The 26,118-nt window shown below is 40.6% G+C and overlaps 1 protein-coding gene across 2 annotated transcripts in view; it reads right to left on the bottom strand.

The window, feature by feature from the left end:
• The window catches only part of ARHGAP28 (Rho GTPase activating protein 28), a 76,473-nt gene extending 50,921 nt beyond the window's left edge, over positions 1 to 25,552 (bottom strand). The window contains exon 1 of one of the 2 annotated variants that reach the window (XM_074548797.1): positions 25,089 to 25,552. In XM_074548797.1, coding sequence (XP_074404898.1) covers positions 25,089 to 25,219 — 131 coding nt within the window. In that variant the 5' untranslated portion in view covers positions 25,220 to 25,552. The remainder of the gene's footprint in view (positions 1 to 25,088) is intronic. The other variant, XM_005486693.4, reaches the window with a different exon arrangement.
• Between the last annotated feature and the right edge of the window lie 566 nt (positions 25,553 to 26,118).

A 26,118-nucleotide genomic window follows, 5' to 3' on the forward strand; every position in this document is an offset into this window, starting at 1 on the left:
AACAAAGAGTGGTGGAGCTTCTGGCCCTTCTGGGAAATGGACTGACACTGCTCCATCACTATTTAAAGAGCAGATGCCTTCAGGATAAATCCTCTTAGTATGTTTTCCTGTTTGTGTCAGAACTTAAACCTTTTATCCGTTTCCTAAGAGGAGAAATAAAAAAGTAATCAGCACTAAGCTGCTCTGTAATTCAGGAGAGTCCCTGTGGGGTGGCTCAGAAAAAGACAGAGCCAGCCTATGTGTTTTCTTCTAAAGGGATATGAGACACTGTCATTAGCATAATGCAGAAGCTCCTAAATGGCCAGATGCAAATTAATGAGGAGCTCTTTCTGCATGGAGATGGCTGCTGCACCCAGAGGAGAAGCCTAGTTTGCAAAGCCAGAGAGGAAGGAGAAGGGAGCCAGAGTACAGCTGTTAAGAAATGAAATATTTATGGGGAAGCCTTTCTTCCTTTCCTTACAGTGGGATGATCAGTGGGGGGCCCAGATGAATACTGAAAAAAGCACTCACCAGGTTTATATGAACAGTGGCCCAGAATTGGGTTGTGGCCACAAGATCAGTAAAGTCGTGAGATTCAGGGGATGGTTTTGAGCTGCAGCTGGGGGATGAGAAAACACTCTGTGCAAAATGCTCCCTGCCACAGGCAGCTGTCAAAGGAGCCCTAAGAAATAACTCCTGAACATGAAAAACATATGAGCTGGTCAAACTTTACTCCCCACCAAACCTTTGTTTATGCACTGAAATGCTTAAACGGGTCTGTCAAATTTACGGCATTCCTGTCATCATTCCTCCAGCCTGAAATACAGGAGGAAAAGCTAACTTTCTGTTTATAAGCTTTTTGATATCCTACACTTCCTCCAAAGACATGGCTAAAACCCTATAGCAGAATAAAGGGAAAAGAAATCCTGTTATTTAATCAGAGACAGAAAAAAAAAGACTGAAACAAAGGAGAGAGAAGGGAAAGGACTTCCTGCATCAGACACAGATTTCCTAAGAGACAGAAAAGAGCAAAATCAGAAGTCATGTGGTTTTACTGTTCATCTTGAAGTTAAATTTGCTCTGTGTTTTATTTAAACTTAATGTCACTCTTCTTTCTTCTGGGAAAATTTTATGATTGTATAAATCCTTGAAAATTTTGAAAACTTCTAGTCGTTTACCATTGTCTGTAGGTCTGTCTGGGGACTACTAGGTCATGCTTTAAAGGACAAACTACAAGGAAGAGAGAACATAGCTCAGGAATTTGGTAGTAGACTGTGGGGTTGTTCATGCTACAAATCCAGCTGATGGTGATGGTGACCAGAAACTGCATGGAAGCTCCTACTTCATTATAAAATTATGCTAGTCCATATCATCCCAACTAAATACCTCTACAGTGTTACTTTTCTACAGGCATTCAAAGGCTACCTCTAGGCTGAATAGTCATGAGACTGCCCTCTCTGCTTTCTTCATCTCAGTGAAGTGATATACTGTCCCCATTATTGCTCTCCTTGTGTCATATAAATACAGATTTAGGATTGCCTTTTCCCAAGGTTGCTCTCTGATGAAATTTATACAATCATCAGTAACACTGACTTAGGTTTTCCCAGGAAAAACCTAGGAAATCTGAAATAAGAAATTTTCAACCCCTGTTCCTTGTAGCTACCTGCCCATGGGGTAGAGGAAAATGTTTTTGGGAAGGGAGATGAGGAAATGGAGGTCAGCTTGGAGCAGCAATTTACAATGACTGTATCTTCCCTCTAGCTGCTCTTGGCAATTAAACACTCCCCAGACTCCAAGAAGTCCTGCATCCTGTCATTTCAGGTTATGTTGAACTAGGATGTGTGAGTTAGGATGCTGCTTGCCACAACCAGCAGAAAGTCACCTCCAAAAAGCAATGCAGCTCACCCTTGGCTGGGAGGTCTCTCTTGCTGTCCATAAAGGGAGAAACAGTGAGGGACTCACCAGAGACCTAATACATGATGCAAAAACTGCTCACTGGGCATTTAAAATTCTGAGAAGTGTGACTCTCTAGCTACACTGTCCTACTTAACATATTTTACCTCCAACACTACAGTATCTTCTTTAGCTAAATTTTAAACAAACCTTTAGGTTTAAAGTGTTGCCATAGAAGTGTGTAAATATCCCTAAACATAATTTTCTGGCCTCACTCTTTCAGGCGCAGCATAGTGGTGAGCCCTAATCATATCTGTCCTATGAAAAACAAAAAGTGGTGAACACATATACACAGGTGTCCCTCTGAGGATCTGCCTGCCCTGGGATTTTTATTCATATTTGAGTTTTCTGTCCTTTAGAAAAGTAATTTTGTCTTGTAGAAAAGTAATTCTTAACCAATTCCTTATATGGGACATAATGATGGAATATTTCAGCAGATACACTGAATGCCACACATCTAATAAATACTGACACATGGTTTCATGCTATTCTTTTTCTAAATTTAAATGTTATGCCAGTCATAAACAATTAGCTGTGTAAATAACTGATTTTTTTCAGGGCTTTGGCCAAACAAGTAATTGAACAAGGTCTTCATTTAAAGTTATTCTGAAACAAAGCCATTTTCTTTTCCTGTAGAACTTCAGAAGAACAATAAACAGTTTGATCTCAGAGATTTGTTTTACTTTTCTGTTGAAAGTCAAATCCACATAAATCAGAAAGAAAGCAGTTATTTTAGAATATGTTGCAATGAAATGTTTCAGGCTTTCTGATTTTTGCCAATTCTTTTCCTTGGCTCGAAACATGCTCTTATAGATTATTCTGATCAACCCAAGCTTTTTTTCCCTTGAAAAAGAAATGTTCCTTTTATTTTGGTTCCACTTCTGAATACAGTCTCCTGTTTTAACAGGTCATGGCTGCTGGGGAATAGCTTTAAGGACTCGTCTAACTGATGCCATATGGCAGGCATGAAAATAAAACTACAAGGAAGGAACTGGAATAATTATCATTGGATTAATTATTCCACAGAAATTCAACTGGCATGATTATAACTGTGTGGTGGTTTCTTCTGAAACATGACTGCTCTTTCCAGAGTCTCTATATACTGATCTATTCCAGCTGTAGTGAGTAAAATCCAAAGGTTCTTCTCCAAGCTAGATTTTACATTAACGCTGGGATACAATAAGTGCACATGCTCCAAATCTGCCTTTTTTTTTGTGGTATAAAAACAGCAATATGTTAAAATTGAATAAGTGATGTATTTCAAAGCAATTGCATAGATAGAAAGAAAACAGTATTTCATGGCCAACCAGTCCAGACTTGCCATCCACTCCTCAGATGCCATGGAAGGTTAAACCTTCACTTAGGAGATCTCTGGAGATCTGCTTCTTCTGTCTGTGATCTGTGAAATGATCCTCTGCCAAGGCCCAGATCATGACCTACACTCATGATCAATTAAGATTTAATTGTGGTCTTACCTCTGCCTAGGAGACCATTAATTTACAGAACAGGGATTTTTTCTAAAGAGAATACTTAACCTCAAGACCACTTAGAGAATAAAAGCAGTCAGACAAGAGGAGATGGTTTACAGAGCATGATAAAAGAACTGCAAAATGTACAGCCTTTGTTGACAAAACCCGTGGAACAGAGAAATCCTTGGAGCACCAGTAGGAAGGGTTTAGTTTGGCGACGCCCCTGAGCCTCCTTGCAGGAGGCCGCTGAGCTGGGTTTCACAAACGCGCTGAGGCGACTTTCCTTATCTGCAGGAGAGCTCCTGCAGGCCGGGAAGGTCACCTTGACAAATGAACTTGCCTGGCAGAAAAAACCTCCGCCACTAGTAAATTAGCAGGAAGGGACTGAGCTTGTTTTGCAGGGCTCACTGCGATAGCCATAAGCCAGGGCCATATATACACTGGAAAGAGTGGCTGGAGCTGAGTGACAGGGGAGCTGGGTTTTGTGCTGAATTCACAAACACAGTTTTCCTCAGATGGCTCTTTGATCTTTGGACAAACACTATTTCCTCCCTTCGTTTTCAGACAAATTGTCAAAGATGACTTCTGAAAATATTCTCCTATTAGGATCTTCCAAGAAAAGCCTGTATTGCTTCTTGCGTTAAACAGTACCATAGAAAAGCTTTTATTTATCCTAATTCCAAAAATTTACAGAACAGTTCCCTAAGGAAGCCACTTAGTGTCCCTTAGAGTCATATTTCTTTCAAAGCTGAACCAGGAAGGCCAAAAATAAAAAGACTGAAGTCTGGAAGAAGAGTTACCAATTGAGGAGGACATGAATAACAAACATTCCAAGTCACATGGCAAACAGAAGAAGAAGAAAATAATCGCTCATATTGCTGATGTTGTTGATGCATTGTTATAAACTCTACCACTGATGATATTGCTGAGGCCATTTCACCTGGAAAGAACAACATGAGACGACTGTCTAGAATATTACCATTTTCTATCTTCTCCAGAACCAATTTCTCCCAACAGCCTGACGACAGAAACATAGAACCATAGAATGTTAAAATACTTTGTGTTGCAAGAGACTTTTAAGATCATTAGTTCCAACCTCCAACCATGTTCCAACCCTTCACCATGAGTCCAACGACACTTACACTCTGAAACAACTGTTGCCTCAAAGGGGCTTTTCTAGGTATAGTTTGGATTACTCCTCAAAAGAAGTGAAATTCTGACCTTTAAAAGCAATCTTTTCTGCTGGTCCTTCCCCATTTTGCTTTTTCTCATCCCAAACCATCTTTCAAACTTGTTTTTCTTTTACTTCTGATTGATGTTGCTCCATGTCTTTGACGCACAGGGAAATGTTAGGGGTAGGGTTCCTGCTGTCTAAAATGATTGCCTGCCTCTCTACTTCAAAACAAGAATATTCATAACATATGATGTGGGCTGAGTGTTCAAAGATTATTATAAAGAGTATAGAAAACCCAGGATGCATGACATGAAGGGCTAAAGGATTACTGCAGCTTGAGAAAAAACAGAGGAACATTGTTTAAACCCAAACAAAGCCAAGCAATGGGTAAAAGCTCTGGCTTACTGATTGCCAAATATAAGACATTTATTCCCCTTCCTGACTTAGATGTTAACCAAGTACTTCTGAACTAACTACAGCTAAACCACTGTAATGTATCAAGATATTTTTATATTAACAGATGTTCTTCAAAAGTATCTGCTCTTTGGAATATAACTTCAAAAGAGACTGACAGATTCAGATTTGGCCAGTAACTTTTATTTTAAGAACTGGGGTGAGTTTCTGATGACCAATTTGTTTCTCCTTAAAGGTGCAGATTTAATTTGGACAAAATACCTTATTAGTTTCACGTATTAGGTAATGTTAATTTAATCAGCAATGTTACTTGAGCGAGACTGTAAATCATGAAATGTGTTCCAGTAAAATGACTTTTAGAAATCCCTAATAGGCATTACATCTGAGAATTCTGTTGGAAAGAAACAGACAAAGGAAAAAAGAAGTTTTTACTTTCTGTACACAATCATGACTTTGAATATGCTCAATCCATCACAAATTGCCCATTCCCAAGGTCCATTCCTTTAAACAGAAACATACATAAGTCCAAGACATATCTAATTACAATGTATAAATATTAGGTTAGTCTAAGATTTTGCTAATTATTTGACATGAAAGCAGAACTGGGACTGGCAGTCAGGCAGAATTTGGGACGCCTGTCTTGTACAATGCAGTGAAATAGAAGATAGGACAAAAAAACTTTCTATTATCAAGTTTAAAAGTTTATGTTACCCATTCTGTCACAGACATTTCAACATAAAAAACCAAAAATACATGACATGTGAAAATATTAGTATGAGATTTAAAAAAAAAGTAGAGACAGTACTATCTACCATTGCCATAGGGCATGAACTGTACCTGACACCACAGATCTCTTTTCCTGACTTCAATCCAGAGAAATAGAGCCCACCACGGTCAGCACTTGGTACACCCAGAGCAGCCAAACTCATGTCAGTGCCACCTAAGGAACCAAGACCATCACTAGCACTGCTGGAAGTGGTGTTTTTCCTTTAATTGTGCAGATCTTAATGGCCGAAGGTTATTATTATTATTATTGTCATTGCAGATCTTAATGGCTGAAGGTACTGGAGACTCAGGTTGGCAAAGACAGCGGGAAATGGGCATGCTCCTTGTCAATGTACATGCCTTCAAAAGCCTGAATGGGGTTCCTGCATGCTTTCAAGACCAAGGCTTTCCTCAGCATTGAGAAATCTCTGGCTTCAACAGCACTGTCCTGCAAACAAGATATACCTGGACCCATGGTTTTCATGAACAGAGATAGAAGAGCACTTCAGGGTCAGCCTGAACCTGCCCTTCACAGCTTTTGTTTCCCAGTCCCTCTCACACTTGTACAAACCCAGGTGGGAAGCCTGGGGAGGACACCAGCCACATGACAATGTCACAGGTTTCATGGAGTCCTGCAAGACGGCTATCTGACAATTATTTCCTCTTGCAACACTCTGTTGCAGCAAAGCTCTTCAGCTCCCTGTTGTGCATTTAACAGCTGATACTGATCCCAGCTCCAATAGTTTCACTGGCAGTGCTTTTTTGGCATTGGCAAGACAGAAGAAAATTGTTGATTAAAGCTAACAGAAAGCTCAGGATCAGAGAGACAAAATTCAAGATATTTGACAAAAGATGATGTTTCAAACAGGCTTTTGTGGCAACATTGCCAAGACTACAGTAACAGTCTCCTTTGCCAGCTGATACAATTGCAGGTGGTGTTCTTCAGATGTTCCAATGGACAAGTGTTTCACAAGGCTTCATAAGAGCTGAAAACACAATTTATGTCTTACAGGACTTGAGTTGGTAACTCAGTGGTGGGTTACAGCTGATGGGAAAAGCATGTGTTGTAAAGGGGAGGCAGTGAAATCTGACAATGTCACCCACACAGGATAATACAAGAACTAACTGATGAAGATGCCCTTTACTCTCTTCCCCACCAACATCTAGTTGGGGGTTTGGGTATAAAAAGCTACCAGGAATTTCCATGAGAATCCATTTCCTGACAGGTCTGCAGCGCTGTGTCCAGTATTCCGGACAAATTCCAGCATACCCCCAGCTCTGTTTACAGTGATCATGAAATTTCACTCTGCTGCTTATGCCACCTCTGCTTATGCCACCTGTGTTTCTGTGTGCTGTGAAAATGTTGCTGTGTACTATTATTATTATTATTGTTATTACTATTCACTGGAGGTGTGAGTCAGACACAAAAGCCTCCTGCTTGCTGTCCTTTGTAGCAGCTACCCTGAAAATTACTGTTTACCATCAGCAGCCTGCAGCCCACCTGTGCCCATGCAGAGTGCTGTGATCCCTAGCCAAGCTCTGACTGCAGTTCAGGCAGAAAATGTCACTTTATAACCCTAAGATGACTACATTTCAGTGATGGAATTGCTTCTTTATCACTAATACACTCAGAAAGTTGGGGGTATAAGAAAAGCGTAGCAATAAAAACAAAAAGCCAGAGATTTTCCCATACCCAATTACAAGGCAATTTTAAAGCTGCTGGCTTGGGCCCTAGGAGGCACAGTGCTCTTCTTGTCCAGTGAAGAATGATTTCTAGTCTCAGAGGGTATGGACATATGTGGACTCAATCCAATCAATGATCCAGGACTATACTTTTGTCTTTTTCAGGACTTAGGCTAATCTTATAACTGAGGAAAAGAGGTACACATTTCCTTTATTTTTGTTTCTCTTTCTGGCTGGTTGTTTAGACACTACATCAGTTATTTGAAGACAGACGGACATTTGCAATGCCGGGAAAACTTTGTTGTAGTGGAAGTGGTGAGGGAACAGGGGGCAGGTGAGCAGAAGTGGTGTTCCTAGCAAGTGTGTTTTTCCACATGGCTAAAATGCTGAGTGTCTGCACTTGAGCAGCACAGCTGATGGACTGCAGGTGATAAACACACCCCTCACAAATACACACATACATACACACACGCATGGATGCATGTGGAGCACAGGCAAGACCACACCACAGTGAGTGTGTACATCTCAAGGATTTTTAAAGCATTAAGGATCAGCTGATAGAGGAATTACACAGCCTGACCCTGAAACTAAAACCTTGAGCAGATTTCTTATGACAGCAAAAAGTGTCTCTACTTGCTTCATCATTCCTTTCTCACCATGGTCTTCAGACTAGTTACAAATCTGGCTATAAGATTTGAAAATTTACTTAGTAATTGTAATTTACAGCCACTCTTCACAAAGATTCACTATTATTGGAAAGAGATGAAAGTCGAGTTCACGGAGGTTGCACATCATCTTGACAGCCACGGAGTTATCGACTTGAAATATTTAATGTAGTGTGTGCTGTCAGACACACCACGAATTCTGGTTTGGTAGGGATTTCTCTGATTTGATTTAACAGCTTATTGCCCCTTTGGAGTATATGCTGAGTATGCCCGAGAATTTATTACACACTCTCTGCTCTATAGCTGAAGTTTTTCAAAGGCTGAGCAAAAGGAGTTTTGAATAACTCTAGGTAGGACCTCACTCAAGTGAAAATATTGTGCCCTGGAGTTTTCTCAGAGGTCAGATGTCTATTCTGGAGTTTCCACTGTAGGCATTCAGTGGCCTAATCCTGCTTGGAACTGACTATTCAGAATAAAAAATACGGGTGCTGGGGTGGAGTGGAGAAGGAAAAATCTCACTTAGAAGTGCCAGGATTCAGAGCTGGAAAGCGTTTTTTTTACAAACCAGAAAAATTAAGCAAGGTCTGATTCCTTTGAGGTGCTCAGCACACTGGCCATGATCCAGCAAAGCACTTAAACATTAAGTGTGCTCTGGAGAGTGCCAGAGGGAACAGCCTGAGCACTAAGTACCCAGCAGGATCAAGCTCCAAATAGGGACCAGACATAAACCAGATGGCATTATGTCAGCTTTGCCATTTTAATAAGTTATTCACTTTGCATTTTAATCACTCTCTTCCTTTTTCTCCCTTTTCTCCTTTTTGCTTTGCCTTTTCTATAAAACAATTCATGTGTACTAGCAGAGGAGGGCAATGCACTGAAACTGCTCCTTATCACCTTTTCACAAGTACAGAGTTAAAGCAAGAGCTGGGAAAGCGGCTGCTTGTTTGGTTTTTTTTTTTTTTAAATCAACAGTGCTTGGTAAAGGACCATCAGGAGTTTGGAGCTGCTGAAGGAAAGAAAATGCTGACCTGTCCTCTAATGAGCTCTCCAAACACGTGTTGCGTGTGCTACTGTGCTACTGTACTTGAGAGAATCAGTGCCTGCATCAGAGGTTATTTTAATGCCTTGTGTTTTTCTGGGGATGGGGGCAGGTAGGATGGCTGAGCAGGAACAGTGGAAGGCAGCTTTCTGCCTGTTTATAAGCTGGGTTCAAACTGAACTGCAGTGAGAATGCTGCCAGGCAGAGTTCAGCACTCATGCATCCACAGAGGTCACCAGCAGGAAAAAAATCAAATTCTAGCTGCTGCTTTGTTTTTTCAAACAAGCTCATGGCTTTGCCCTTTTTCCTTTCCACCATGGTTACAACTATCTCCAGAACTTCCTCAGACTTGTGATTTGTGCAGAGGCCAGTTTTTACATGGATGTTTTTGAAATTGAGCTCTGCTGGACTGGAAGCTGTCTTGGCTGGAGCCACTTTGCTGCAGGGAGGACGTGGGCTCCAGCCGAGGGGGGACACGTGCCTCCTGCTCTGCACTGCTGGCACTGCTGCCTCTCAAGGCAGAGCAGCCTGGGCTCAAGTCCGAGCCTCAGAGCTTGCATTAGGGCACGCCAGCTGGCTGCCAGGCAGGTTTGGGGTATTTCTGCACAGGCTGCAAGTCATCACTTTGCTGGAGCTGTGCATGTGTGTGGGTTGTGCAGTTAAGACTGAAGAGGAAATTTCTGTGATCATTTCAGCATTCAGGCAACTGGAAAAGGAGCTGATGGAGGCGCCAGACCTTTGCTTTCATGACTGCATTAATCTTCTCCTGGCCTTGGAGAGAAGTTTTAGATGAACTTAACATGTGTTCTCAGAGCTTTCATTCTCAAAGTTATTTATACTGTGGATCCTGAACTGATGAATGATAATGCCAGTGAACTGGCCAAAATAAATTAAACTTCACTGGATAATAACTTTAGTGACAATTCCTGCTGCTGTGTTGTTATGTAAGAAGCTGACAGTTGATTACCATGACCTGGAACTTTTGAGAAACATGGATTTTCCTATCACAAAAGTTGGTGGTGGAGACTGGAGGAAGCAGTAATGCCCCTTTATTTTACATCTATCCAAGAAAAATCTTTTCTTAGGTGTAGTTATGGAGTTCTTGTGGTCCAGGGAAAGGAGTTTCAGATGAATATAATTATAAGAGTTAAGACAAATAGTGTTATTGCTACTGCTGGAAAAGCTCCTAATTAGCAACTGAGCTATATTAATTGCCATGTGAAAGTTTTGTCCATGGCAAATGTGACACAATTCAAAGTAATTCTGTCATGAAAGAAGTAAAAGCCTAGTTAAGTTACTTTTTATTAGCCATGCGCTACGAGCAAGTCCCTAAATGGTTGTTATAAAAGCTCCCAGTGTAAGTGGCAGTTTGTTTTGTCATCACAACTTGGTTGTGATTCTGAGCCCCAACAGACTAGAAAAGAATGAAAGTAGGTTGGGGACAGCTGACTACCAGACAGAACCTATGAGTTTGGTGGGAATTTGACAATAACTTTTGATCAAACAAGGAACAAACTGAAACTAAGCCATTTTGCTTTTGTGAACTGCCTAGTCCTCTAGAGCTGTCCCATCAATGCAGTTGTCACAACTGCACGAGGTACACCAGGGTATGGGCAAGTTTTTCTTTGGTTCTCCTACACTTTCTCTCCATAGATTTGCCGTAGAGCTGCAGGTCTGAAAACTGACAGGGAAAGTTTTCTGCCTTCACTGTAACATTTTAAGGCAATGATATGAGCTGAGGAAATGGTCAGGAGAACCCCAGAGCACACCCTGGCACAGCCCACAGTCAAGCTTAGAAGTCACCTGAATTTGTCCTTCATGAGCAACTGGACAATGCAATTAATTGCCCTAGGCGTCCATCTGTGAAAAAAGTACAACCCAACAATTTGGTATAGAACATTTCTATATGAAACAGAATATGACTAACAATGTGCAAATCAAGTCCAGCAAACCTTGCAGGAAACGCAGGGCAAGTGCTACTCAGAGTAAGTTTGTGATAAGTTTGTGCCCAATGAAAATTAGACAACCACAGCAACTCAGAGGAGCCACAGAGCTGCTCTCATTATTTATCTTGTCAATGAGATTAAACCAGCCCATCCATCAAAAAATGTTCAAAGTACTTAGAAATACTGTAAATCATCAAAATTTTCTATAGTACAGACAGTACATGTGTCTAAGTCAAGGCTTTCCACTCAAGATATTATCTGATTGCTTTTTTCATGCAAAACAAATTAATTTCATTTTTTCTAGGCAAACACTGGATAGTAGCATGAGGTCAATCTCAGCTAACCAAGAAGCTACACTCTTATCATAATTTCCAGGGAAGCAGGACTTTCCTATTTACATATTGTACAGGATAGCAGTCAAAACTCAAATACAGTGCAGTAAATCATTTGGCTGTTGGCATTTCAAGGGTTGCATCAAAGAAATGTACAGAATGAGTCAAAAAACTTCTGCCATTACATCTGCTATGAATGTGTACTTTCAAATGCTTTCTTTGTGAAAATGCCCAGTAACATGTGTTTCAGTTACTTGTTCAGACTTCTGAGTAACAATTTTTACAATCCCTATTCAATATTCTAGTCACAAACATTCTTTTCCACATAATCCAATCACAGAACTTTTCAACAGCTTTAATTTCAATAAGTGCATGATTAAATCAGTAATTTAAGTAAAGCACCACATCAAAACAAACCCCTGAATTCAAGGACAAGCCTCAGCTAAAGAATTTTGATGATCTTTCATCTACTTTCATCGTGGTTTTAGTCTATCCTTCACCTTACTACTTAGTAATGGAAAAGTGTATCTACTCAGAAAGATCTCTTCCAATGCTGTCAAATATTAGCCATTTTCAAAGAAAGACTAGCTAAGATTTTGTCAACAACAAGGCAAATGCAAAAAACTCCCGCAACCACCGAGCAAGAGGCACTTGTGGAATAGCCATTCAAGTAGATCTTAGGTATGTTTTTTTTTTTTTACTTATGTACTTCTTATTAAGTAATTGCCACTTTACCTTTAACTTTTGAGTTTTCCCCTAAGTTGCTTTAGATTCTATTAATGATTGGAAGTTTTCTTGCTTAAGGTTCTGATGTATACTACATTATTTTCTTTCACCTTTGCGTAAGTGATACATTCTGAATATACAGATAGGATGACACAGATCTTCACCAATCTTCTTATCTTAGGCAAAATTATATACCTAAAATTATAGATCTGTATATTTCTATTAATTTCAATTGATGTCTATAAAAAGAATCAATTCAATTATTCATTTTAGAAGATACAACATCACCCACAAAAACCAAAACACATTCCCCATTCTTAAAATCTACAGGACTCATTCCAAAACCACAAGACTAACTCAGCAAAAGCCAAAAGTAATACCAAAAGCACACAGCATAACACAGGTAGAGGAAAAAAAATCCCACAATTAATACTTACAGAATTTCTTAAAATCTAGCTATGTCTTTCAAGCTGCTGGCCAGAGGACAGCTGTGCATGAGGCAGAGACACAAACAGTACATCCTTTGTTACCTGCTCGCAAGACTATTTGAAGTCCACTAAAAAGTAAATTTCTGTGATAAAATAAGATGAAGGAAAAACACATACACGATTTTGCATGAGGTGTTGCTTTCTGCACAGCAATTCCCATGAAGATTGCAATGTAGAAATTTTTTTTTTGTTAGTATTGCTCACTTTCAGTTTTTATAGCTGCTTCGAGATCTGCATCATTGTATTTGACTTCAGCTAATCAAGCATACAAATGAACAGGAATGCAGACACACAGCACTGTAAAACACACAGAAGGAAGTTTTTTCAAACAAAATCCCTTTACTAGGCAGTGGTTCCAGTGATGCAATCAGAATAGGAAGGAAAGTCTGTGTTGCTTCATTGTTTTGTTTGGATTTTGGGGTCCAGTGCTAACTTGTGATAATATTTCCATTTGTAAGTATATTTCTCTGAGTGCAATCCAAAAAAGTGTCTGTGATGAATCTAAAAGGAAAAAATATCTCATTGAACTTGCTAAGTTTTTCCATCATGAGTGACCATTACAGAATTGCCCCACTCAATTATCTTTCCTGTGTAGCTCAGTAGTTTTTGGCTAAGTTCATTGTTTTCATCAAAGTCCAATAAATGCACAAAATAGATGCAATAGAAATGCCGTTACAGAGAAATTTAATAACTGGTTCATCCCTGTGTGGAATTTAGGAGTTTCTAAATAAGAGAATGGAGTGAATAGGATAAATGACACAAAAGAGAAGAACTGCATTGCATTGAAGATAAAGAGTTTGCAGAATGCTGCTACAAGCATCTAGATCTTCAGAGGCAAGCCCACAGCCTACTGTCACCAGGAGGAGTTCTAGGTCTGACTTGCAGTGTGGTGAGATGTCAATCACATCTGTAATCCAAAGATTCAACTCTGCCTAGCCTCCACAGCTCAGCAGTTAAAACAAACATGTACTCTTCTCCAGAGTGACTTATCTGATCAGCCCACCACAGCACCCAACTCTAAACAGGATTTTCCAGGTGTCATGAACAGAGCATGGTGTTCTCTCTCTGGCTTTAGATATCATGGTTTAAGTGCAAGAAAGGGCAGAAATGTCAGCTCAAGTAAAGAGGAATTTTCTGTATGTCTCCCTAACATAAAATGTGCAACAGCAGTCTTGCAAAGTGAGCAAACCCTTTTCATCAAATATGAAACTGATATCGAAGATTAAGAGGTTTCCTTCCCTTCTGTAGGAACATGTCACTCCTCTCGTATATAAGGACGTGTCGTTCATTGCTTATCTCTGAGATCTAGTCATCACTTTCAAGTGATCTTCAGGATTTGGTAAGTTTGGTCTGCTATAACCACATTACAGGGCATTACTCATTTTATAGGTACTTAAAAATGATGGAAAAACAGTATAAAGTTTTTAACTAAATACAGACCATAGAAAAGTATAGAAAAATAAACACTGAGCTTATTATCTTCAGCTATACCAGCTGCTTAAGTCTACTGATGTCAGCGAGTGTTTTAAGACCCTGTGAAGATGGCCAAAGCCATAAATATGTGTTTTCTCTAAAGATACCAGAAGAACTCTTTCCACTGTGTATGATTTTCCTGTTTTTTTTCTGGTATTTGGTGCAAAGTGATATACTTAATTTCAAAGATTAATCCCATACTAAGTTTAAATTTATTCAAAGTCTTCAAAGATTGCCTATCACATGTTACCATTATGTCCAGTGGATTAACAGGATATGGCTATTTGTGGGCTTTAGGGTAGCCCTGCAGGTGTGTATGTATCATGTCAGAATTTGGGCCATTCCTATTGTTGCACAACCTGAGCCTTGGTTTGTATGAAATACAAAATCTATCCCAGTGATGGAAACTCATCACCAATAGTCTCAAAGGAGGTAACTTAATCCAGCCATCCACTCCACTGATATAATTAGGAATGCACTTTGTCAGCCTTTGAGGGTTTAACTACAGCTGGCTGGGTTCAAGGCAGTCTCAGAAACCAATCTGTTCTTAGTAACACCATCTCCTTCACAAAATTACAGACATACTTTCAGCAGATATACCCAGCTGACTGCTGAATGATGTTTTTCCACCCACTTCTGCAGTGGTCAATGTCTTTTTCAGCATAACTGAAGCACTAGATCAATGCCATGAAATGATTCAGAAACCAAACGCTGAACTGACAGCTCAAGAATAAATGTTATAAACCTTATTTACAGTGTTTGAATGTGGCTCAATGCAGTTTCTGAACATCATCATATTTCTGATGTGGCTGATGAAATTTAATTAGAAGGGAGATGTTAATGGATATTCAGATGCTGACTGGTCTCAGTCTTGTTTAAGAAATAAAAGGTTTTCAAGCTCTATTCTTCCAGAAAATCAGAACTCTGCTTTTCAAATGGATTACCTAAGTTAAAGGGAAAAAACTCTAACCTAATAAAAATGTAAAATCTTATTTAAATTTATTCATCAGAACTAGTGCTGGATCCCTCCTGTACGCTTGATTGTTCTGCTGGAGTCTACAGGGATTCAGATGATGAATACTTTCATATTGTTGTCAATAAGCTTTTCTAGGTGAGTATCACAAGCAGTGCTCCTTTTTCATGTGTTTTTCCCTTGTAGGAATCTGATTTGCACAAAAGAACAAGTTATTCTGCTATGGTTCAAATAAGTTGGATAAAGCTTCCCTTCCAGGCTGCAAAGCATTTGAGAAAAATGCAGGGTAACTTTATACCTGTTTATGTACTTAAACCTGAAAATACCCAACCTAACCTATTAATCAGCAGAATGGCTTGTTCAGAAAAACACATACCCTTTTTTTTTTTCCCTTATCAGTCCTGAAGCATTAGTTTAAACACTTTGAATTCCAGCCTTCAAGCTCCCTACAGCCGTGTCGGTGGGATGGACACGGCTCCCCAGGGCCAGAAGCCAGCAGCTGAGGCGGTGCATCACCACGGCTGCTTTTTGGCTTGGGCAAAATCTCCATGCTAACGTGGCCCTACAGCTCCTGGACACAGGCAGAGGGAGCTCAGATTTGCTTGCAGCCACCCCATGAAAGTATGCTCTGAATTCCTGTGTGCAGTCGTTACGTGGCAATCTTGATATCCACTAAAGCCACGGATTTATTATCTTGCTGTTAAACCATATGATGTCAGGCTGAATCGCTTCGGTTTTATATTTTCTTTTCATTGCTTTATTTGGTTCTTTTTTGCCTGTAATGCAGATTTTCAGCAGAATACAGACATCACAGCTGGGCCTAAATACTAATAGTACACAAATTCCAGTGTTCTGTGTGTAAGAGCAAAAAAACCCCTGTGAAATAAAAAACCAATACACATCCTCCTTACTTCAGAAAGTTTCACGTAAGGAGGAGAAGGTTACCTCAGAAAACTACAACTTAACTGTATCTTTTAGAATTCTTGATAGCACTAAGTGTTAAGTACAGACATTCTTGTTATCCAAATGAATACCATACCCTATGTTTGAATCTGGAAAGAGGAAATGAGCCTCCAAGGACATCCTATGACAATAAACTCCGTGTACAAATGCGTGATTACTTAAAACTAGTGATTTATTGTTGCATGACATGTAAGGTAATTAGCTGCAGATTTGCTTGTGTTCAGTGTAGACTGGAGCAAGCTGTTTTGGCTTGCATGATCTTACTGCAATGCTGAGTGTGGTATAGTTAACTTCAGGCCAGGGTTGGCTAAATCTTGTAAAACAAATTTAGTAGTTTAAAAAAAGGCATAAGAGATGGAGTCCATTAAGGATGAAATGCATTTGGACCACACAAAATAATTGCAGAATCAACGTCTCTTCCAAAAATATGTGGTGTGCTTCCTAAATACAGAACATGGAGGTCCTGTATGATGAAGAAAGCGCTTCAAAAATTGACATAGGTTCTCTTGTTTGTTTATTTTTAATTGCTACGCTTTCTTAGAGGCAACAGATGGTTTGAACAAATATGCTTGAAGAAAATTCCAGTTAATATTTGACTTGTAGGACAAGTAATTCTAATGTCTGCCATATACTCTGTGAATTGTCAGTGACATACGGGTTACCATAAACTTCATGCTCCATATATGGGCTTGCATATATTCTATACATACAGGTAAATTAGAATAAACGAATACTTCCCAAAAATTCAAATTACCAGTAATATTAAAATTCTCATGGGTTAATTGCTTTTGCTAATTGAAAGAAAGAAGGAGGGAAGAAAGCAAGCAAACAAGGCAGCATCAAGGAATTGCAGCAGAGCACAGGGTCTTATAGTGAAATGCATCCTCTGAGTGGAAGATGTAAGAAAGACCTCATATAAGGCAGACACTATTGTTTCAGCAGGTGACAGAAGATTCCCATGTACTTAAAAGACCTCTTTCCTTTGCTTGGAAGGCTGTTTTGGCTTCCTTCTCCCCACCCCCTTTCCAAAAGTGAGCACTTGCAATTTCAAATCCTGCTGCAGCTTGAGTACCAAGGCTTCCCTTGTTTCTGTTCATCAGGATAAACTCTCTGCTTCCATTCACCTCCTTGCACGTGCATGACATGGGCACCAGCTGGCCCAAAATGGCCAAGGACAGCCGAGCCTGAAAGACTTCTTTGCAGAATGCCCTAGGCCCCCATGCTCTGTTTCACCTGTATTTACAGCAAAGATTTTATAATAATCTCTGATACATTCAGATAAATATTTAGAACTCAAGTTTTCAAAATATTTGAGTAACGGAGGGAAGTGCTGCAAAAAGATGACAGGCCTAGTCACTGTTATGTTTTAATTATCTAAGACTTCATATGGATGCCCTATTCTGCAAGAATACTGTTAAAGAAGTCAGCCTGACTTGAGATAGGAGATAGCATAATCAAATCATGCCCTGTAAGTAAAATTATTGACAAAAATATGAGCTCAAATGACTTATTCAATTTCTAGTAAATTCAGAGTAATTCCTCTATAACTACACCTAAGTGTTCTTTAATTCAGTCCATATGTACAAAGAAGACTCATATCCAACATGCTGTTTAACTGCCTGATTTATTATTGATGTTTTATTAAATTAGAATTTAAAAAAGGACTAATTCATATTGGCTTGAATGCTACAACTATCCAGTTCTTGCTCTTATACCAAGGTTAACCTTAAAAAGGATCTGTCATTCCCACTTCTAAATTCCCTCTTGACCACTAGGTATGATAATCACTGGCCCAGAAAAGATGATTGGATGGTATTTTGTTCTGAGTTTTCATTAGCCAGAAAAAGAGAAACTCATGTTGAAGAGGCTCTCCACTGCCATACCTATATTTTGCATTGATTAACTCAGAGTCTGGCTATCTGCAGACTCTGCAGGGGCATAGTTAGCAAAGAACCTACTATTCCATGAGTCAAATTCAGGCTTTTATACATTTCTTATGCCCTTCCCAAGTCCGACCATTTGAAAGCTAGGGGCTTTTTTACAACTTCTAGTAAAATATGAAGACTTACAGCTCTAGAGCTTCTTCCATCTCTGGTAGAAAATTCTGAGAGTGACCTGATGTCTGATGTCCTGAGGTTTCATGCACAGGTGTTTAAAACACAGTTCTCTGGCTTGTCTCTTGCTTTAATCTTGCCTTTCATCTGGTTAATGATGTCAACACAGCTGGACTTCTACATCTGATACTTGTTCCCCACATATACTTGTTCTTCTCTGTCTCTCTCTGGTAGGGCTCTTCTACCTTCCACAAAAAGACTTATGGTCATTATCTTGCTCATTATCTGCTCAGAGGACCTTCTGCACCAAGAGATTTTAAAAAAGGCCCACCTTCTGCCTAAGCATCCAACATAAGTCCATCCTAAACTGGATGATTTTACCCATCTGAAAATCCCACAGACCTACAGTAGCTGAGTATTACATAGCATCCTAAATGAGACAACGTAACTGTATTTAAATGAACAAGCTGATAAAAGGCTCCCTGCTCCAGTGTTTATTCCACTCTCTTCAGAGACTCTGACAGCGTCTGGAAAGTTGAGATATGGCAGGGGAAAAAATGAATTACAGAAATGAGGGATTCCCTCACAGATCATCAATCTTTTCCTTGCATTAATTACAAGGGATGCCAACTCAAGCACTTCTGCTGATCTCTGCTGAAACAGTCCTTCAGGGTGAGAGAGCACTTTTTCAAACAACCTGTCTTTTAAACCACTTCATGTTTTGATTTCAAAATCACTACTTAAAAATGCTATTCCAAACCCCACGTGTTTGATGGGACTTGAGGCCCAGCTGTAAATTTCCCCACCACAAAACAAGATTTATGAGTTATTTCTTTTCTGACTCCAGGTCCTTTTATTTGCACACAAGGATGCGAAGCAGGTAACACACCTCAGAATGTGGTCCTTCTTGTGTCCTCCTGTGCTCCCCTCTTCTTCCCACCCTCTTGGATTGTTTTTTGTCTCCCTGTTCTGAGTCCCTAGGACTCAGACAGGACTTGGAAGACCAGGGTGGTGAGTTGATTTTCACTGAGAGAGAAAGTAGGAGGCAGGAAAAGGGGGGCCAAAATGCTAGGTAGGATGCTTTGCCTCAGTCACCACTTTGAGATGGGACTCTGGGTTCTATTCTCTGGGTACCCATCCTGTGCTCTTTGAATGCACCCACCCTGGTGGTACCTGAAGGCTGCAGAAAGCATGTTCCTGCCCCTCTGGCAGATGTGCTGCCAGCTGGGCTGGCTCTGCTGCGCTGCCTGGCCAGCTGGAGCTCGGCATCGCAGTGGGCCAAATGGCTGCTCTACTGTGGTTAGCTGAAATCCAGGATGTCAGCTTGGCTGTTTGCTGTGGATACCCCACACTATTTCAGGATGTGATTCTATATTTGTACAGCACTAACCAGATGCTTTTCAGATCCTGCTCTAGCTAAGTACTTTTACTAGTACTCCATAGTCGTGTCTTGTAGTTGCCACCTCTCCACATTTTCCACACATTTGCACTGAATTAATAATATGATCTCCTGCGCAAAAGTAACACTGAGGTTGTGGATTCCTGGCAGTTTGTTATGCCAGTGATGTCAGACTGCCAGATGAAATCTGAACATGGCTGTGTAGGGCACGCAGGGCTCTCAGGTCCTACTGGTTTTTTTTTCAGGCAGCTCCAACACTCATGTAATCAGAGATAAGTGACTTAGTTAAAAATGAATGGGGCAGCTGGCTAAATGCTCAACCCAACAAAATGATCAAAGGGACAGTGCCAGATGTTTTTCATTAGCTCTACATATGGAGGTACCAAGGAGAGCAGCAGGAGCACCAAACTAAAAAGAAACCAGAGAAGCCAAGTCTAGTTTCAACCATAACATGAGGAGCTGGCTATAAATACTACATTCCTCAGTGTGGCTCCCAGAGGATAAGGATATTTCTAAAACCTACAGGAAAAGCGTGTCTGCTATTGTCTGACTTATTTATATGCATCCTCCTGGTAAATATTTTATTAAGAATTATCATTCTCAGCATCTATAAAAATATACTTTAAAATCATATTTTAGAAAGCTTCTATAAGTTGCAACAAGGGTTATTTTTTCTGTAAAATTTATTTCTTGTGCAGCTGGTGCCAATGCTGTTTTTTCCTAGGCTACTGATTTGTGGGATTTTTTTTAGTACATTTAGTACATTTTAAAATTTTAAATTCATAGCTTTGGAGTCCCAGTTACTGCAAAAGGCTCAAGTCATGTCAAGATTTACTGTGGAAAAGGAGCCAGATTTTTATTTTTGTTTTCTTGGTAAGTTTATGATAAGGTGAGATAAACATCCAAAATAGTTAAGGTTGTTTATCCTGCATCACCAAGAAGACATTCTTGACATCACTTGTATACAGCTGAGCAGGAGAGCTGCTCAGTCAGCACTGACAGAAAGCCAACCCAGATCACCTGGCCCCAGGGCTTACAGACCTTATACTTCAGTGTTATAAAATCTCCTTCTGTTGGGATAAAACCTGAGCTGTTCACATAGCTCCTCCTGTCACAAGACAAATTTTGGCGCATAAGGACAACTCCTGCAGTTGTATTCCTTCCAGGGAATTATTTCATGATGCTTTACCTCACCTTGACATATATCTGTAGCACCTTGAGGCTTGCAAGGAAGAATGAATCCTACAAAACAATCTGGTGTCATACTTGTCCAGTGTAATGACTTGACTGTCAGCTCCAACTCTGCAAGCCTTAGACTTGGAGAGCAGCGATCCTGGAAGTTGCCAGCAGGGAACTCAATCCACACAGTATTTTTCAGCCAATATAGAAAATATTCCCGTTCTTTTTTGACTTTTTGGTTTAGTGATGTCTGCCTGAAAGTCAGACATCCTTCCTGACAGTAGGAGGAGGGAGACATGCTAAATGCAAAGAGATTGGGAAGGCATTTCTCTGAAACAACTGGAAGTACCAGACTTGCAGTTGACTAGGGAAGACAGTAAGAAGGGCTCTTGGCTGTGTTGATCAATAGTGCTGACATCTATTTTGTCCTTTACCTATGCAGCAAGCTCCTAAGTTTAGAGTATATATACTGCTCTTTGCATGATTATTGATTGAGAAGGTTACTCCATGTGTAAAAAGCTTAATGTTCGCTTTAAAAGCTGCTCTCACACCATTCTGCAGGAGCAAACCCTATGAACATGCTTTTTCTTTGCCCTAATTCTTATTTCATGCTCACATAAGTGACAGCCACTCATTGCAGTGAAAATGTGATTTGCTGTGCAGGATGAGTTCTGTGCTGGTAGATGTGCTGGTAGCAAGCAGAGGAACACACTAATTATCAAACGAGTCAAGGAAAGCTGGAGCATGACTCACTTAGGAATGCTTTGTCTTCCCCTAATTGCATAATTACCTTAGAGAGCTCTCTGGCCATTTGGCATAGAGGTCATGCCTGTTTCCTTTGAGTACAGGAATAACTCCTCCTAGCTACTCCTAACAGGATAAAAAGGGGATGTGAGAAAGACATATGGCCATGGCTTCACTTTTCCTCTATACAACCCAGGAGCAGTGCTTGTGCACAACTACAAAGTCCTTCATTCTCTGAAATGAGAAGCCAAAGTTGACCACTATGTAACATAAATCAGCACTTTCACCTTTGCACTGAGACAGATCTGTATTGACAGGCATAGTGTGATATTCTGGGTTCTTTGGTGCTGGTATTTGTGACATCTATTTTCTAACAAACAGGATTTCAAAAAAGTGATGGAGTTGCCACAAGAACAGGAATCTTTTCCACTATAGTCGTATGCTGTAGAGCTGGCCTGACTTCCAAGCAAACAAAACAGAAATCTCCCCAACACCTCGTTCTCACAAGCAATAAATAAAAAAATATATATACGATTACTATAAATGCTTATAAAATGCACATAAAAGCGGATGGCAAACTAAGGAAAGAGACCTTAATATCTCATGAGAAAATGGAAAATGAACTTGCTAGTTATATTAGCATTAAAGGAAGGTTTGTCTGGAGAATTCTCCTGGAACTCCAGGATATTCAACAGTGCAGTTTTCAGGGCTCACCCCAGCCCATGTATAGAACAGGTTAAATAACTCTTCAAGATGCAACAAACAGGGAGAGATAGAATTGAACTATACGGATAAGTGAAGTCAAGATATTTAAGTCTTTAGTCCCTCTGATGAACTCTTGTTCTGGAGGATGGGTAGCATCTGTGGCCCCTTTCTTAACCACTTTATTGATATTATCCAATGCTACATCTGGAAGTTAGAATTCTCTTTTGCAAAATGGTGATGGCATCATTATGCAGTGAAACTTTCACTCTCCTCTTCATTACTTCTATGAATTTTCCATCCTTCACTGCACACTGATCCATCCTCCATTCAAAGCAATTTAAGCAAATTTTCTCCTTACAGCCCACCACTTACTATCCCCTAACTTATGATGGAGCATATACCCACTGGGCTTAGAATTGGAAATGCTTGCAGCTGCTATACTTCATGCTGACCCTGATGCTGGCAGTGTATTTTAGAAATGCACACAGGATGCCAGCCTTTGAGAGCTGGGCATGAATATGAATCCAAGTGGTTTGATGCATCTGTTAGTATAACCTCTCAAATAGATGGGCTACTCAGCTGTGTGTCTGGGTTGTCAAGAGTGTTTAAGATTACTCATTTGTTTAGGGGCTCATAATGGTTACTTGAATCTTTGCTTCTTTTTTTATCAGTGTCTTTTTTAATGGTGAGGAGTGGTGCAGTTAATTGCTGGCTGAGGCTGCATTAGATTCCACTTTTTGTGAGAAAACTCTGATCAGAAGGTTTCCAAAGGGAAAGTTTTTTGCAAGAGAAAACAGCTGGAAGACAACTCCACGCCTGACTCTGGTGAGAGGATCTATTCTAATATAAAGAGTGCATCACTCTAAAGCAAGCAAAATGTTATGAAAAGACAAAGGAAAATGAAGTATCTTGATTCCTAAGAGGAGAGAGAATTGGTCAGCAGTTTACCAAATCAAAGGCTAATATCCAAGACAGATTGTATTGCAATGGATAAACATCTCAAACACAGAGTGCTTTAGAGCTACATGTAACTTAAGCAGCCGACTTCAGGCTCTGGGTCCCAACAGTTTTTGTTATCAAACAAGAAAAGGGTGACACCTCTGTTCTTTTCCTGCTTTTTTGAATTATTTTCCTGAAGAGCTAAGGAGTTAACATGCCATAGTCTGGGTAGCTGCCCTAGGGATCAAGGAACACCAGACAGAACTTATAATAAAAACTCTTGCATTAGGATGGTGGCAGAGGAAACTATACAGAAAATACAGTTCAGGAAAGAGTTCTTAGAAGATGAAGTAGGGATTAAGCCAGAGCCTATTTTACCATTTGCTAAAACACTCAGTGCATTTGCCTTCATGGGTTCTGCATTCCAGAGGACTTCATGCTGGGTTAATAAAATCACTCTCTTGAACAGGCTTTGGAAGCTTAGACAGCCACTGACTGCCCATATGGCAGAATTTGCCTATTGCTATTAGACAGCTGTGGGAAGTTGAGGACAAGAAAGGGGAGACCAAACTCTTATGGATATGTAGACATGGAGAGAGACACATGGCTTTGGCTCATGGCAGGAGCTTCCAAAATACGTTCCTCATGCAAATGTCAGAATCCGCTTTAGTTATTTTCTTTCAGGAACTGTAATTGGCACTTCTGCTTTTTGTAGGTGATATGCATGTGATTTATGTGTGTGATTTAAACCCCCAGATACTCTGAGCTTAAGTATCAAGTGCATTTCAAAACAAGTAGCACAGCAACATGAAAACCAGCAAAACACCACATTTCTGTTGCTCACAAACTTAAAGGGAGATTGAGTTTAGTACTCTTCTTAAGGGAAGAGCACAGGGAAAAAAACTAAATTTCCCTGTAACTCAATGCCAAACCACTGCTCTCTGTTTTGAGTAGCAAATGCCATTCTTACTGCGTCTAAACGCCCAGACTCCAGTTTCTTTTCTCAACATGTAATTGTGTATTTTGGTACTGCTCTCCTTACCAGAACAAAGGAGTTATCTTTATGGGACAGCCAGGGAAACACACAAAGAACAGGAAGATGCAGCTAATGTAAATAATGACATTGAAAACAAAATAGCTATTGGGCTATAAATAAACAATATGAAGTAAATATCATTATTTTTGTTAAGAGAAGACCCAGACTTAATTCATGGAGATAATGTCATCTGCTGTTTCCTTAAACTTCTTATTTTTTCAGTCAAGCCATAATGCAAGTTTTGCTACTTTCTTCAACTTTTTACAGTATGAACTTTTATATCACTTCTTTTGGAGAAAGTTGCAAAACTCAGCATACGTATATTTAGGATAAAGATCAGATTTTCTGAAATAGTAAAACTGCTCAAACCGCTGGGTTTTGAACTGTGCAAATACATGCATTCTTACAAGGCAGGAAGGTAAACATACACGCGACGGCATTAATTAAGACAATACTTAGTTTCCTGCAACACAAAGGCATTTTCGTATTTAGAGTGAGTCTTTAGCGACGCAGTCCCCCATTGTGCGTGCAAAGCAAAGCAGCAACCTCAGCTTCACAGAGAGAAGCACAAGGGCTGGTTCTGACCCGGCGAGTGAACGGAGAAGGAATTAAATAATCCTCTAAACCAAAGCCAGAATCAACTTTCTGAGCGCCAAGCTCAGCCGGTCCCACCACCTCACTCTTTGGCAGCACAGTCCTAAACTATCTGAGCAGAAGCCTGATTCACGTGCCTTCTTTCCTAGGGATTGTCTTGTTGAGTGTCCTGGGCAGGAAACTGGCCTGATCTGTTGACTTACAAGATTTAAAACAGGCACTCGTGTTTCCCCCTCCCAAGCCCAACCCGCACCCCTGGGCTGAATCACTGCCCCGGGAGGGACGAGAAATGAGCGAGGTGCTCTCGAGTGTCCGAGCTCTCAGGCTGACACAGAACACACGTCCGAGCCTGGCAAAACACTGGCCCAGGGCCCCGCTCCCCCCCTCGGCCTTTACCTGCTGCCGGGCGAGTGGCCGGGGGGCACATCCTGCACAAAGCTCTGCTCCATGCCCGGGATCCTGGCGGGGCTGTGGGGATGGTAGGCTGTCAGCACCACGCTGCCCGAGTCCTTCATCTCCATGGTCATAGGCACATGTCGGCCCCGCTGCTGGCGGCAGAGGCGACCCGAGGGCCGGGCGAGGGACCCTGTCACAAGCGCCAGCCCATGGCCTGGCCCGGCGGCAGCGCCCGCCACTGCCGGCTGTCAGCACAGCTGTGGCACCGAGACACGGCTCCTCTCCCTGTCAGCCGAGCTGAATTAGCATAAATTCAAAAACACCGCCCACAAAACAACCCCGGGGAAGTTACTACGTTCCTAGGAAACGAGAAACCTGAGATAATTCTGCAGTCCTGCAAACGGGACACTTCCTGCCCGCACACAGCACTTCTTACTTCTTCCCCCAATAGTTCTGTGCTTACTTTTTTTTTTTGTTTCCTTTTTTAACAGCAAATTCGTACTACTCCTCCTGGTCTTGAATTAGTCTAGTCGAAGTGAACCGATCTGGCGGGGAGAGCGCTACTCAAACACAACAAACACATGGTTTGGTGGAGCAGGGAGAGTTACAAGGGTCGCAGAAACCGAGCGGGATCTGCTCCGTTTAAATCACCGGGAAAAAGCAGCCGGAGCTGGGATTTACTACATGCCAGATCATTTCTATAGTGGGGAACTGCATTTGCTGTCTCCTGAGAAGAGATTAAGCTTTCATTTTGCCTGATATGGCTGTGTACATAATTTGAAACGCACTGGAAAATGAGTGAATTACTTTTACAACAGTGTGTGTTCTTCTGGAGCAATCCTGTATATAAATACGTACCAAGATGCTTGGTAGTTTTTCATTATTTAACTTGATCTCTCTACGTTAATTAAGCGCTTTTCACTCAAAAGGAGACAATCAGGAAGAACAATCAGGTTCTAATTCTGGAATAATACTCAGACAAAACTCTGTAGGACAAAGTGAGGAAATTTGCAAATCCCTTTATTTTCCT

The sequence above is a fragment of the Zonotrichia albicollis genome, chromosome 1, assembly GCF_047830755.1.
Source record: "Zonotrichia albicollis isolate bZonAlb1 chromosome 1, bZonAlb1.hap1, whole genome shotgun sequence".
NCBI classification, from domain to species: domain Eukaryota; kingdom Metazoa; phylum Chordata; class Aves; order Passeriformes; family Passerellidae; genus Zonotrichia; species Zonotrichia albicollis.